This window comes from Coturnix japonica, chromosome 6, assembly GCF_054131305.1.
Source record: "Coturnix japonica strain WE chromosome 6, WE-NBRP24, whole genome shotgun sequence".
NCBI classification, from domain to species: domain Eukaryota; kingdom Metazoa; phylum Chordata; class Aves; order Galliformes; family Phasianidae; genus Coturnix; species Coturnix japonica.
This window is the reverse complement of record NC_140668.1, coordinates 18,654,911-18,669,331: the sequence shown is the minus strand read 5'-3', so window position 1 is coordinate 18,669,331 and position 14,421 is coordinate 18,654,911. Positions and strand designations below refer to the sequence as shown.

Genomic DNA, 14,421 nt, shown 5'->3' with positions numbered 1-14,421 from the left:
TTTTACTTGTGACACTTTATCAATTATATATTCTTTGGCAACTTCTATGTTGTTAGTTAGTTGGACATTTTTGCCTTCTAGTGTCATATTTATAGATTTCTGTTCATCCAGTTCAGAAGCAATTTCCCGATAGTCAGCTTGACCCTGCAGAATTTGTTCACGGAGGACATCAGCTGTTTCTTCAGAAAAAGAAAGCTCAATACGCAGGTTTGTTACCTGCTTACTGAAGTCTTCTTTTTTATTTTTTTCTCTTCTGCATTGTTCTTCAAGCACAGCTAAATGATGTTCCAAGATTTCAGTTCTTTCCCTCAGTGCTAGTACTTCATTTCGGTACGCGGAGCACTTTTGTTTCATGTGTTCAATTGTCTTTTGCTCTACAGTGTTCTTTTTCTTTCTCTCATTTACAACTACTGAAAAACAAACAAACAAACAAAAAAAAAAAAGGAAAAGGAATGTAGCTCAGATTGATTAAAATCATTATTACATAGCAGTTCACAACACCAAGTAGCAACTTCTAAATGAAAAACTGTCGTAATATGCAAGCCATACCCTCACATCACATAGTATTCGATACTAGTGAAGGAATTAAAGTTCTCTGGACACGTAATCAGGTGCCTCAGATTTCTATACAGAATTAACAGCAAAAGGTTTTCAGTCTGGAAGAACACTTTTACCATGGCACTACTCAAACCTTCCACTCCACACCAGTAGAAAATCTAATTAGATTTAAGAAACATGGGAACGAGATAGATAATTCACAGCTATATTCTTTCTATCTTCCGTGCTTCAGCAATCCCTATAAGGCAGCCAGGAATCACTCCATCTACATCTAAATGGTAGATAAACAGTTCTGTAAGAAATTTCATTCCAACTCACAGTCCTCTTACTTTCAAAAGAAAGATAAAACCCTGGACAAGTTGATCACTTAAGTGTTGATATCTGTCTCTCTTATTCAGTTGATCTCTAAACAAAATATGAGGATTCCTACTTCTGTCCACACTTACTCTTTTGCATATAAAGTTCACGCATAAAGTTGTACAAATTTGCAGATTCAAGTTTCCATAAATATTCCATTAGCTTGGGGCTGTTTTTTCTTTAACTGGTGAGCAATTAGCTAAAATCACATGCATTTTCTTTCTATCAAAAGCGACTTCTGCTGTATTTCATCATTGCTTTAGAATCCAGTTATGTCCATTCCATAATATGCATACTTTAAGTATTAGAAAAATAAATATAAGTCAAGACTTACTAGGGATTGGGTCACCACAACAATATATTCCATGGTGATTCTTGTACAGTCCTTTTATTACTACAACTACAGAAATGCAGAATTTTATAGCGCCCACGTGCAGCCTGCATTACATACAGATTCACATGTACTGCATGGAAACAGCCTCTTAACTCATCTAAGGAGTTTTATATACAGCCCTCAACTGATTTAAAAGTCATACTGAAGAAACAGCAGTGGCGTATTCCACCCCAAACCAGGTTTTGGGTTTTGACTGCTGCTCCCAGCAACACTAGTGAGGGGAATATGATTTATAAGTAATCTAAACACTTTATGCTGAAAACAACAAGCAAGCACTAAAGCAAGATAAATAAGACTAGGGAGAAGATGTGTAATGTTCAGTCTAGAAGCTCCTTACACAGGAAGTAGGGAAAAAGCATTATTACAGAGCATAGGAAACAAGACCTAAAAGCTCAGAGAATGGTGTAAATACCCTGAACTTGAAGCTGAGATAACCTAGCATCTCCTAAAACACTTTTGCTCGTGCTACTTATATAACTAATTCTACAAAAGAACCAGCACAACATACCTGTGCTCATTGTTCTACTGTGTATATTTAACATAGCTAAAGAATATATATTAAGCGGTTTTTGAAATTGGACGCTATTAATACTCACAAATAGAAGAAAATTTTAACATGATTGAATACTCAGTACTTCTTAACAGAAAACTTCACGCTGACATTGTGACTATCAGCTACCCATTTTAATTCCTATGTGGAGCATTGCTGTCATTAATTTTTAAATGAGAGCTTTGGTCATATGATTATAACAAACCCATTACTATTTGGAGTATGGAGGAGTCCACATCCCTCCCTCAGTCTCTGGTAAGATGCTTATATGTGATGCCATTCAGTGGTCACATTAGGATTCAATATTTATGCCAAATAAAGGCAGCAGGGACAAATCATCCAAGAACAGCATCTCATCCAAAGAAGGCCTTGACTTTCTCCCTTGCACATATTTTGCAAGAGGAATACAAGAAAGGAAGGGACTACAGCTAAGTTTTAGATTTTCCCTTCTACATTGTATATGCCTTCCGTAATTCTAGGAACACTGATGCTCAGCTGTGCCCAGAAGTGAAGTTAAATGCATCAGAGCTTATCCAAACCATTTTGCTCAAATATTGCCCATGAGCGAGCAATTAGCAGGTCGTCAACAATTTTGATAGTTGCTTCAGGAAAAACAAAACAAACAAACAAACAAAAAAAAAAGCACTTGAACAGCTGATGCTACTCAGAAGATCAGCAACAGCAGTTGAAACAATCCTAAAGAAACTGCTTTAAAACTATTACCAAATCTGCAAGTGCATCAACAGATGAGGAAAAAGCAGCAAAAAGGAAAAAAATAGTGCAAAAAACTTTTATTCTTAAGCATTCAAAAATGAACAGCATAGGACCTTCTGAAAAAGGGATATTTACATAACAGTTACTTCTATTTACAGTTTAACACAGTGGCTTTTCTCCTTATACCATAAGGTACGCGCTTCACAGCCTTTTGCTTCCTATCCGGAATAGGAAGCAATTTATTGTTTTGGAAGACACCCTGTTCAACGATGGAAGAAACTGTACCTTTCTTTGGAAGTGGCTCTTCCACAGTAGGCTTATCTTCATCAGTACTGCGCTTTCTTCCCACTTCCAACTCAGTTTTCTCTTGTTTCAGTGCTTTAACTGAAAGCACTGAAAATTGGCTGCTTTCAGTTCCTTTATTAGTGTTCTCTTCTGCCGGTTCTGCTTTAATGGTAGTTAAATGGTAGGTAGTCTTTTCCTGTATTGATATAAGATCAGTTACATTGAAGCTTAACAAAAGGAGCACTTAAGTCTCAGTAATCTTCTGTAGGCAAATATTTACACAAAACCATACAGCTAAAATATTTACCCAGTGACTCTATAGACATCAGTTACAAATTTCAATAGCAGACACAACAAGTACACCTTCAGATAATGACAAGTGCAATACTCGGTAGAGTATACAAGGGAAAGCAAGAGCCTAGCAGGTTACAAAGTAAAAGACTTGCACACAATCAAGAGTTTACCAGTTTATCAAAGAATTTCCTGTTTCCAAGAAGTCAACAAAATTACAAACATGGTCAAAGAGCAAATGGTCAGCTCTCATACAAGTTCATCACATCACACTTCTGCTAAGCTGCTAAAATCACTTTAATCGTGACAGATATAATCCAACCTTAAAGCTTAGTCAGCTCTGTCACGCATATTTTAGATTGTGTCCTTGACCACAAGTGAAGCTTCCTTACTTACAAGATGACGATTGTTAAGCCATGCTGGCACTGCCAAGGACTGATTATTCATCTTTAGTAACTTATGAAAAGAAAAGCTTCAGAAGTGTTCAGGCCACACAATCTCACAGATAGAGTTGGAGCCTTGTTCTTGGAAGAAGTAATAGGCGAGGACATGACTACTCATCACAGTCAGCTTTAATACCATGGAAATACAAAGTTGCAGTGATGCAGACAGTCAAAGACTAAGAAGGGTCAAGTTGCTAAGCTTACAAGGTTAGAGATCTGAGTGACAGAATTAACTATCAATGTTTTCAGAGCTACTTCAGGCTACCAAACATCAAAAAATGAACAAAAACCACCAGAAGTGGTATGCACACATACTTAATCAAGCTAGTCTTCACATATTCAGTAGCTCGCAGTACATTAGTCAGGATAAAGTTTTATGGACTGCATAGAACGTGGAGATATCCTGAGCATTCATAGCATTTTAAGCTACCACAAGTTGGTATTAAAACAATTTTACACAACATCTTCTTGATAAAGTTACCTCAGTTGCTTCTTTAAGTTGCTCAACAGACTCATCCAATTTAATCACCTGCATTTCAAAGTCTGTAACACACAGAAAAGGTTGTATTACATAAGTAGCCAATAGATAGTTTATTAAGTAATCAATTTTTCCAGATATTCTAATGTTTAGGTAGCTTTTGAACAGATTAATTAATTTGCATGTGGTCTTCACTTATTGGGAGTGATTCAAAAGTTTTCTAAATTTCTTGGAACAAAAACATTGCGTCAACAAGACATAAAGAAGAGTAGAGATTACAATATAAAAGTAAAAATCAAGATATAGACATTTAACCCCATACTTACGAAAGCGTAAAGCTGCTAGTTGCAGTTTAAAGGAGAGGGGGGAAAAAGAAAAGAAATAACCAAAACCCGTGGAATTGCTGAACCTGAATATACACAAGGAACAAACTATCACTTATCTACAGGCTATGGTTCCAAAGGTAGAACATCTCCTCTAATTCCTACTCAAACTGGTTATTTCTATTTTAGTTTAATGAACTATTTCTGTCTTCTACCTTTCACATTGCATAACTCACCTTTGTTCTTCTGCATCAGCTCTTCTTCAGTTTTAAGTAGTTTGGTGTTTTTCTCTGTTAGCTCTTCTTTGGTCTCCATCAGTTCAAAGTTAGTTTTCTCCAGCTGCTTTTCAAACCAGCCAGTATCTTCCTTCGGGTCCCCCAGGGATACAATGGAACTATGTGCTGCCTCAGCTTGTTCTTTAATATCCATGACATCATAATGCACAGAATCAAGAATGCCCTCAGGATCAACACAGGTGTCAGGCACTATGCTTTGTTCTCCACCCTGAAACGTAATTTATAATCAGTTAAAACTGGTGAATAGCTGACTACATAATAGCTGTTATTTCTACAGATAGTCTGGATAGCCACTATGAAGACAGCCATACAAGAAGTTTTTAATTTCAGCTTCAAAACCCACCTCACAAATTCACATACAACACGACAGTGATTCGTATGGGGGGAAGATAAGTGTCATTCTAGTAACAGCTAATATATTTTAAAGTATTTGATGACCACGCTCCCTTTTTTTTTTTTTTTTTTTTTTTAAATATTACCCCAGATTGATCTCCTTCAAATTTAACGTACAAGTTCGGACTCCCCTTTTCTTTGTATACAGCGTAAATTTTCATTTTGTGTTGCAGAAACAAGGAAAATGCCCAAATTCCCAAAGCTTTCTGAAACTGTTCTTAAGGCTCAGCAACTATTCCTGCTAGATGAAGAATAGATGTATCTTGCTCATCATACAGCAACACAGCATGCACTTCTTTGTAAACAGCCTTGTGTTTCTATAAGATGTGCCCATAACATTTTAATAGTAAAAAGGAAAATATTTAAGAAAAAAAAAAAATATTTAAGAAAAAAAAAAGAAAAATACCAGGGTGTCATGGTTTAATAATTTTGTAATTTTGCTATCAGTATTCCACATCATAACATCATATAAAGCATGAATAATTTTACTGCTCCCGAACACTTGCAGTATATCGATGATATTGTCGTGTGGGGCCATACAGCAGCAGAGATTTTCAAGAAAAGAAAACAGATAATCCAAATTCTTTTGCAAGCTGGTTTTGCCATTAAGCGCAGCAAGGTGAAGGGGCCTGCCCAGGAAATCCAGTTCTTAGGTGTAAAATGGCAAGATGGGCATCGACACATCCCAGCAGATGTGATTGAAAAAATCACTGCTATGTCTCCTCCCACCACCAAGACAGAGACCCAATCTTTTCTGGGAGTAGTGGGCTTTTGGAGAATGCATGTCCCAAACTACAGCCACATAGTGAGCCCCCTCTATCAGGTAACACGGAAGAAGAATTATTTCTCATGGGGTCCTGAGCAGCAGCAGGCTTTTGAGCAGAGAAAACAAGAGATAGCCCGTGCCGTGGCCTTGGGGCCAGTACGGACAGGACAGGATGTAAAGAACATCCTCTACACTGCTGCTGGAGAGAAAGGTCCCACTTGAAGTTTGTGGCAAAGAGCTTTAGGAGAAACCCAAGGCCAACCCCCGGAACTTTGGAGTCGAGCATATAAAGGGTCTGAGGAGTGCTACACTCCAACTGAGAAAATCTTAGCGATGTACGAGGGGGTTTGGGCTGCTTCTGAAGTAGTTGGGACAGAGGTTCAGCTCCTTCTAGCACCTCGCTTGCCTGTGGCCCCCCTGTCACGGACACAGGTAGATTTTTGTTTAAACCGTGACAACTACCCAGAATGCAGCATAAGGGAATTTTTGCCTAGAACTCTGGAGGACTATTTTTAACTCAGAAAGGTCAGAGATAGAAAGTTCACACTGATTTCTGTGTCACCAGCCTCACCGTACATCAGCATTTTTGGTTTTTAAATGATACATAAAGTTCTCAATGGCACTGCTCTAATCGGTAGTTCTTTCCCTTTCTGTGCAGCTTGCTCTGTGCATGGCTTGTGAACCGCTATTCAGGCCAGACAGCTGCAGCCCCAAAGACCTGCCATAAATGTACAAATTCTACCAGGATAATGTCTTGGGAGTGGAGAAACAGGATGCGCAGTCATATGGCTCTCATACATACCTTGTACAACCAGCTTGGCTCTGGACTGGGCATCACCAATGTCACAGGTGTACACGTCACTGTCACTTTTCTCCAGATTTTTTATGCACAGCTGCAGGTCTCGTCCTTTCTGTGTCCTCTTGTATTTCCTGCCAGGCCTGAGCACAGCAATGCCTTTCCTCCATATGACGAAGGATGTGGCTTTCTCGCTCTGACATGTAAAAAGTGCACTTCCACTTTCTTCAGTTTTCACATCTGAAAGTTCCTTGATAAAGTAATTAGGTTTTTCTGGAAGGAAAAAAAAAGGATGAGGGTGTAGGACAAAGGGATTTGTTACCCCAACAAGTCCCAAGCATACAGAGGTGTCCTGAATCTCCTTTGCCCTCATTTCAGAATATCACATAGAGATGCAAAGAGTCTAAGAAGACCACAGAGTCCACCCATTTACATAGGTTTGATAATTCCAGTAGATATCTGGAAAGTTCAATACCATTATACATGCGCTGGTAGGATCTCATCTGATCAACTGCATATAGTTTTGATTACACATATTCAATATAGACTAATTCAGATTGCCATCTTTTCTTGGCTCACTAACACCCAAGATCATAGAACCATAGAATGATCACAGAATCATAGAGTGGCCTGAGTAGAAAAGGACCTCAAAGAGCATCTAGTTTTAAACCCCCGGTCAAGGGGCCACCAACCACCAGACCAGGCTGCCCAGATCCACATCACACTGGAGAATCATTCGGTTTCCAGATTATTTTAAGGAAAAGATTTTAATCCATCGTATTTTCTGAAAACTAAGAATTGATCCTGCTCAAGGAAACAGAAGAGAAAAACATCACCCACAGGCTGCAGATATTTACCTCGACTTCTCTACATGCCATCCCCAGTGTGCTTTTCAACTCACCTTGCACAGTGACCCTGGCTTTTGTTTCAGAGTCCTCTGTCTCACAGGTGTACTCCCCGCTGTCCTTGGCGGTAGAGTCATGGATGATCAGAATGGCCCCAGTTCCCTCCTGCTGCAAGTCGTACTTCTGGCTTTTTCTGATTGCTTTGCCATCCTTGTACCACCTGATGTTCAAATCCGGTTTTGACAGCTCACAGCTCAGGCTGATGTCCTGCCCTGCTGCTGCTGTCTTATCCTCCAGCTGTTTTGTTACCTCAGTAGGTTTTCCTGGAAGAAAACATGCTTTTTGAGTAACATACACTTAGGGTAGGATGCCTCTCTCAAAATACACGCATCTACATGCTGGAGATAAGTTAGAGAGGCACTTGCAACAGACGCCATCCTACAGCCAGCAGTAATCTGCAAAGTACAGACAATAGAATTCCAGGCAGCATTTATTCTCTCTTAAATCTACCCAATTGAGGATGATGAACCATGTCTGAAAACTGCCTCTTTCTTCTCTCCACTCATCACACTGGGAGCCTCGGATGATGCTCTCAGATGCACATGCTCTAGATAGGAATTTGTTGTACAGCTAGATGGTGTGAAGGCCATCCCTTCAGCTTATACTTAGAGGATATTTGCTCCCACAGTTCCCTCAACAGAGCATTCCTGATTTACTGTTAATGGAACAAGCTGTAGTGAGATGCCCATTTCCAACACTACCCCAGTGCTTTGGGTAGTTCTCACATTTGTGTAAAATGTTTTGTCCTTTTACTTATTTTTAAGAGAAATTCTCAGTGCTTCGAGGTTCAAGTAGAAGGTTGCTATTCACTTTAACCATATTATGAGTTAGCTCTCACAACAATCTTATCAGAAGACAGTTGAAGGAATCAGACCCCAGAATCTCTCCCATCTCATTACCTTTCACAGACAGGCTTTGGAGGTTAGACCACGGGCAGTAAAAACGACTTCCCCAGCATCAGTAGGAGTCACACTTTTGATAATGAGAGTATATTTCCACCCACGTTAGAAGCTTTAAATCGCCCACCATTTTCCACTCTGCTTCCATTCAGTGTCCACTTGAACTCATCAATGCTTTCATGGGACAGAATGCATTCAAAAGTACAATCTTCTCCCTCCTGGATTTCAGTGGTTTTCAGCTGTTTGGTAATGCCACTATTCAGCTCTGGAAGGTAAGAGATAGGTTAGTATGAGGTTTATATGGAGAAAAGGCATTCGTGACCAATGTGAGTAGCAGTACTGGTGTTTGAACTCAGGATTTGCAGAACATGGCTGCATTCCTTACTGATGTATTCTCTAAGACATTCTCCACTCAGAATTACCAGAAAGCTATAAAAAAAAGAGACGTGAATCTCTTGTCTTTGCTCTGGAAGAACTACAATTAGAGCAGCTCAGTCCATGGAGCAGAATGAAGATTAAATGAGCTACAGAGGGAACAACCTAACAGAGAGGACAACTCTAGGATGCTGCGTGAGAAAAAGGGTTTTGCCTATGACAAGAAATTAAATGTTTCTATTAGCTAATTTGTTACCATCCTACCCCTACTGGTGTTCAAACCATTTCTCCATTTTAGGGATGTTCAGAAAGGAAATATTTCCAGGACATTCATGATGTGTTTGGTGATTTTCATGGCAAAATGAGATACATTTACATCAAAAGCAGTGGGAATTTTCCAGACATCACTGTGCTAAATTGCAGTAATACACTTCTATTGTAGAAACTATTAAGGCTCGTGGGGGAATATGTGTAAGACATAGTGACCACACTGAATGTGCTTTCAGCACTCCTTTACTTTCCACAGCACTTACCCTGAATGCCGACCTTTGATTTGGCAACATCACTGCCAATATCACAGGTATAGAAACCTGCATCTGACTTCTCGAAGTCATGGATAAGGGGATATAGGGTCTTCCCAGACTGTACCAGCTCATACTTGTTGCCAGAAGTGAGCACAACACCGTCCTTCTTCCACACTGGTTTGACCTTCTCTTTAGAGACTTCGCATTCCAATTTAATCACACCCCACTCCTCAACAAAAGCATCATTCAAACACTTCATGAAGACAGCAGGCTTCTCTGCAATTAAAAGGGCAAAACAGAACAACGTGATACAGAAGTTGAGACATTTCCAGTTGCTTTCAGATTTTTAAATAGGGATCAATAAATCTTTACCATTACTGACGACACCAGTATAGAACCTAAAGCGATTTCATGTCCGTTGACTGAATGCACTTTATGGAATTCTGAACTAATCAGGAGGAGAATACAGGGAACAGGAGGGACAGCCTGCATTGCCGGTGGGTGGGACTGATATCATATGAAGTAATTGGGATGCAGCTCTTCTAAAGCTGGAGAGCCGGCGTTGCCCTCACATACAGCAGAGCTCATACAGCAGGCCACAGGATTAAGAGGATAAGCTGCTGAACACTTTTGATTTTCCTGTTTTATTGACTCCTTTTATCTATCTTCTATTTCACACATCAGATGTTTATACTGGGGAAAAAACTTCCACCAAATGCAAAAGAAAGGAGAAAAATGAAATTCTTCAAACTCTGGAGTGCATAGAGAAAAAGAGCTTAATTGCTAGGGAGATCAGATTAGAATCACAGTATCCTTAGAATTGGAAGAGACCCTTAAAGGCCATCTAGCCCAGCTCCCCTGCAATAAAAAGGGACATTCACAGCTAGATCAGGTTACTCACAGCCTGGTCATTAGTCATTCCAGAGGCAAAACACACACTGAATGAGCTCTCCCTGCAGTCATAAATACTTGGAGACAACAGCATTGACACTGCATGTTACTGAAGCAGTAAAAGAAATTGCTCTTGTAACTCTTCTTGAGTTAAGTAAAATGATGATAAAAAGCAATGGAATGCTATGGCAGGACACCAAAACCATCCTCCTTAGTTGATATCTGCTGCAATGGAACCTTCCACTGGAAGAAAGCCCCTGATGTCTTGTCACCCCAGAGAGGTGAGCTTTAGAAGCAGGACTGCTGCGCAATAGAATGAACTGGGGCTCCTTAGCATCTCTTACATCCAGGAGGGGTGTGATCAGACCCACCTCTCACCTTCAGGCACGTGCTTTCTGACACCTTGTCTGACTTCACTGTCACTGGGCCAGCATCCTCAGGCTTAACCTGCTTCATTGTCAATGTGCAGCAATTGCCAACGTTCTTGATGTCATTGTAAGTGTTGGTGTAAAGGAGGTTGCCATTCAGGAACCATTCCACGTCCTCGTCATCATGGGACAGCTCGCAGGAGAAGACAGCAGAGCTCTCTTCTTCAATTTCCACATCCTGCAGGTGCTTCGTTACTTCTACATTGTGGGCTGTAGGGAAACAAGGTGAACTGTTACCACTGTTACTATAAATCATACTGGGATGTGGTAGAATGGTTGGACTAGACGATCTTTGGGTAGTATTCTCAGTGAAGATTATACATTTATAAAGTTAGCAGGAGAGAACAGCAGAAATCAACCTCAAGAAAAGAAATCTGAGGTGAAATAGGACATGTAAGAGACCACACCCCCTGCTCTTACCTTCAGCTGTCAGCGTGGTTTCAGTCTCTGCAATTCCTGCCTTGCACTTGTACACACCGGCATCATTGGGCTTCAGCTTCAGAATCTTGAGCTCTGCTGAATGCTTATCCCTCTTGATCTTGTACTTCTCAGAGGGCTTGATGAGTGTGTGTCCTTTGAACCATTTCACAACCTTTGGAGAAGGCCTGAAGTCACAGGACAGGATGACAGAATGATGTTCCAAAGCTGTCTTGTCCTCCAGCTTCCTGGTGATTTGTATATGGTAATCTGAAAAGCAGGGGTGGAAGAGAAGAAAGGATGAGGACAATTGGAAGAAGAGGAAAGTCTCTTGCGTGTATTCCATTCCAATTAATGTCATGTTCACAATGGTTTTTTGAACCACTCTAAAGATAAAAAAAACGATTGTCTATAGGGAATGCCATTGACTACATTTCTATAAAGTAATACTGTATATTATCTACCAAATGCAAGGTCCAGCTCTTGTTCTGTGCTTATTAAATTGCTCCCAATTGTTGAGGCTTTTATTCAAATAAGAGTGAGTTGAAAATATAACAAGTACTTTAGGGTGTGAATGGAGACTCTTACGCTGGGGACAACAGCAGATAAAAAGCCTGCAAGTTTCCTTCAGATGAAATCAATGACAAACTGCATCAAATTTAGGTGCTACCAAACTTAACCTTGTCTAGTTCAGAAATACAAGTAATTTCACCTGATTTGACTTCTTTGGTATAGCCAAGGACAAAACCTCAGCTCTCTAGATCTGAATAGTAAGCACATCACAACTATTCATACAGATCTTTTACTGAGACGCAGCTGTCTCATTTAGTGTCCAACGACTTTGAACTGGAAATGGAGCAGACCCTCCAGACACACACACAATATTTCAAAGACCCCAGTGAAGGAAGACTGTACGTTAATTAATTCTTCATCTTCATGATGTAAACCAAGCCAGGATATGTTACCTCTGACAAGCAGATTGGCTGTGGATTTGGATTTGCCAATTGAGAACTGAATGGTGCTTGTCATATCAGTGGTGGTTTTCGGTATGGTCAGCTGGTGGATGGTGCCTTCTTGCTGCATAATCAAGTTTCTGCCAGCCTGTAAGACTTCCCCACGTAGGAATACCACTTGGGAGGTTTCACAGAAGGAATGAATATCTCGCATTCAAATTTGGCTTTTTCAGGCTCAGTCACATCCTCATCACACAGCTCCTTCACTAGATTAATGGATTGCTCTTTAAGAAGGATGGAACAAGAGAAAGCAGAGATTTAGAAGGAATGTAAAAAACCCTTACATTATCACCCCACTTACTCACGTCAGCATTACTGCACATGAACACTACACCTATCAGCTCAAAATGCCTTGAAACATCATTAAAAAAGTAGTAGAAAGAAAGGAAAGTTGTTAAGAAGTCAGACAATAAGACTGACAACCTGAAGAGAACCCAGATCTTCTGATTCCCAGTCCAACATCCAAATCAAATCATGACCTTCCCATCTCGATATCAAACTCCTCGCATTACGAAATGGAATAGAGGATCAGTGAAACACAGACATTGATAATTACTTTGGTTAAATACAGCAACGTAGCTCTGAACAACAAGTTTTCTCCTAGTAAAGGTCTCTGTAGCTCAAATGTAATGACTCTACTTAGGAGAAATTCATTTTCCAGAATGTTCTTGCCCTTATAATTGTAACAGTGGCAAAGCTGGGGACTGAACTCTTGAGTACTGTGCTAACTCAAATGTCTCCCTTTTCTTTATCACACTTAACATCATATATATACCCTAACATTGTATATATTAAAAAAAAAACACAACCTGTGCTCATTTCAAACATACAGAGAAGATGAAGAAAAATTCAAGCTATGTTTTTATCCCTCAACGTTCAAACACAAATCTGAAGTCTAAAGGTAGAAAATCAACTTCCTAAGAAAATCGCCTGTTTTACTTAGCAAAGTAAATCCCAAAAGACAACCTGGATATTTTGTGGGCAGAAAGGCAGGTAGGTTGGAGCTTTTATTTCTGTGAAAGGTCATGGTGGTGTTTAACTTCCTTGACATTAAAGCAAAGGATGTTAGCTGGTTTATAACATAAGATAATTTAAGCAAAATCGTCATCAGAAGCATAATTACTTTTCACTGTAAGATGGGCACGAGATTCTGCCTTTTCTGCTACAGATTTTATTTCTGCGGCATCCTTGACTTGGACACGTGTGTAAGTCAGAGAGCAGGTCTTTCCTGAAGCAGAGAACCACAGAGTCACTAAGGCTGGAAAAGACCACTAAGCTCATCTAGTCCAACCGCCAACTCATCCCTACCAAACTGTGCTCTTGAGAGCAAACCCACAACTACACTTGGCTTCCTTGAGCAAACAGCTCTGAGGCACATGGCCAGGCTGAGCATCATCCATCTGGTTTCACAGCATCACTGCCTGTTCTCTCATGTCAATGAAACCACCCATTCCCCCACGTCCACATCCCCACCAAAGCAGAATCTAAACATGGCTTCTACAAGGACTGACCGAATGTGGCTGTCGTCACCTTCAAAGTACCTGATACAGAAGGATCACACTCACTGTCAGACAAAACCTCTTTGGAGAGGTGAACTGACTGCCCTGTTCACCCCCACTTTGGAAATAACTGCACTCATTTCCTACCTGCTCCCAGCAGTGTGGGATGGTGGGATAGCATCACACTTCCCACACTAAGCATCCCACCATGTCACTTGTTCCACCTAAACCTCAGTCCCAAAACAAAAGGGGAACTCTCTTCTGAACCCTCTTCATTTCAGATGTCTTATATGCTTGATCTCCAACCCACCCCCCACTCAGGAGAAAGATCCCTCGCTTACACCCTACCATCTTGCTGCATTCTAATGTTGTCATCAGCCTTCAGCTTGTTGTCATCTTTGTACCACTGGCTCTGAACCTCATTGTGTGAAATCTCACAGACAAAAGATGCACTCCCATATTCATTCACTTCCACATCTTCCAGTGCTTTAACAATCTTGATATCTCCAGCTGTGAAACACTAGAGATATATTTGTCAGGATATTTCCAGAACTGAGTGCAGCATCTTTTCCTTACACATATTTGCATAGAAAATAAGTAGGATTATGTTTTATTCTAAGCCATCATCCATTCCTGAGTCATTTCCCTTTTCAACACAGTCAATGCATTATTGCCCTTGAACTTAAAGATAGACTTACTAGCTACAATGGAGCTCCCTGCAAACAGTTTTCATGGAAACCAGAATCTCATTTATTCTAAAACCTTTCAAGCAAAATTAAGGGTAGAAAAACAATAGAACTGACTGAATCTTTAAGGTCATTTAGTT

General features: G+C 40.1%; 2 protein-coding genes across 2 annotated transcripts; both read right to left on the bottom strand.

Moving 5' to 3' along the window:
* Positions 1-4,591: 4,591 nt before the first annotated feature.
* On the bottom strand, positions 4,592-7,582 carry LOC146760454 (kinesin-like protein KIF20B). Its single transcript, XM_085551446.1, has 3 exons — positions 7,546-7,582; positions 6,651-6,917; positions 4,592-4,897 (listed from the first exon to the last, which is right to left on the bottom strand). Exons 2-3 carry the CDS (start codon positions 6,681-6,683, stop codon positions 4,592-4,594), a joined length of 339 nt encoding a protein of 112 aa, XP_085407572.1. The 5' UTR covers positions 6,684-6,917; positions 7,546-7,582.
* An 890-nt stretch (positions 7,583-8,472) lies between these two features.
* Positions 8,473-9,619, bottom strand: LOC146760453 (obscurin-like protein 1). The gene is made up of 2 exons (XM_085551576.1): positions 9,357-9,619; positions 8,473-8,713 (listed from the first exon to the last, which is right to left on the bottom strand). The coding sequence occupies exons 1-2, from the start codon at positions 9,604-9,606 to the stop codon at positions 8,517-8,519; spliced, it is 447 nt and encodes a 148-aa protein (XP_085407702.1). The 5' UTR covers positions 9,607-9,619; the 3' UTR covers positions 8,473-8,516.
* Positions 9,620-14,421: the final 4,802 nt, after the last annotated feature.

What these genes read in the sequence shown, in the direction of transcription:
- LOC146760453 (XM_085551576.1), bottom strand. Translation starts at nt 9,606, where the DNA reads ATGAAGTGTTTGAATGATGCTTTTGTTGAGGAGTGGGGTGTGATTAAA. An exon ending in ATCAAAGGTCGGCATTCAGG is followed by an intron (nt 8,714 to 9,356) that starts GTAAGTGCTGTG and finishes CTTACCTTCCAG; the next exon opens with AGCTGAATAGTGGCATTACC.
- LOC146760454 (XM_085551446.1), bottom strand. Translation starts at nt 6,683, where the DNA reads ATGCCCAGTCCAGAGCCAAGCTGGTTGTACAAG. An exon ending in AGCCAAGCTGGTTGTACAAG is followed by an intron (nt 4,898 to 6,650) that starts GTATGTATGAGA and finishes ATTACGTTTCAG; the next exon opens with GGTGGAGAACAAAGCATAGT.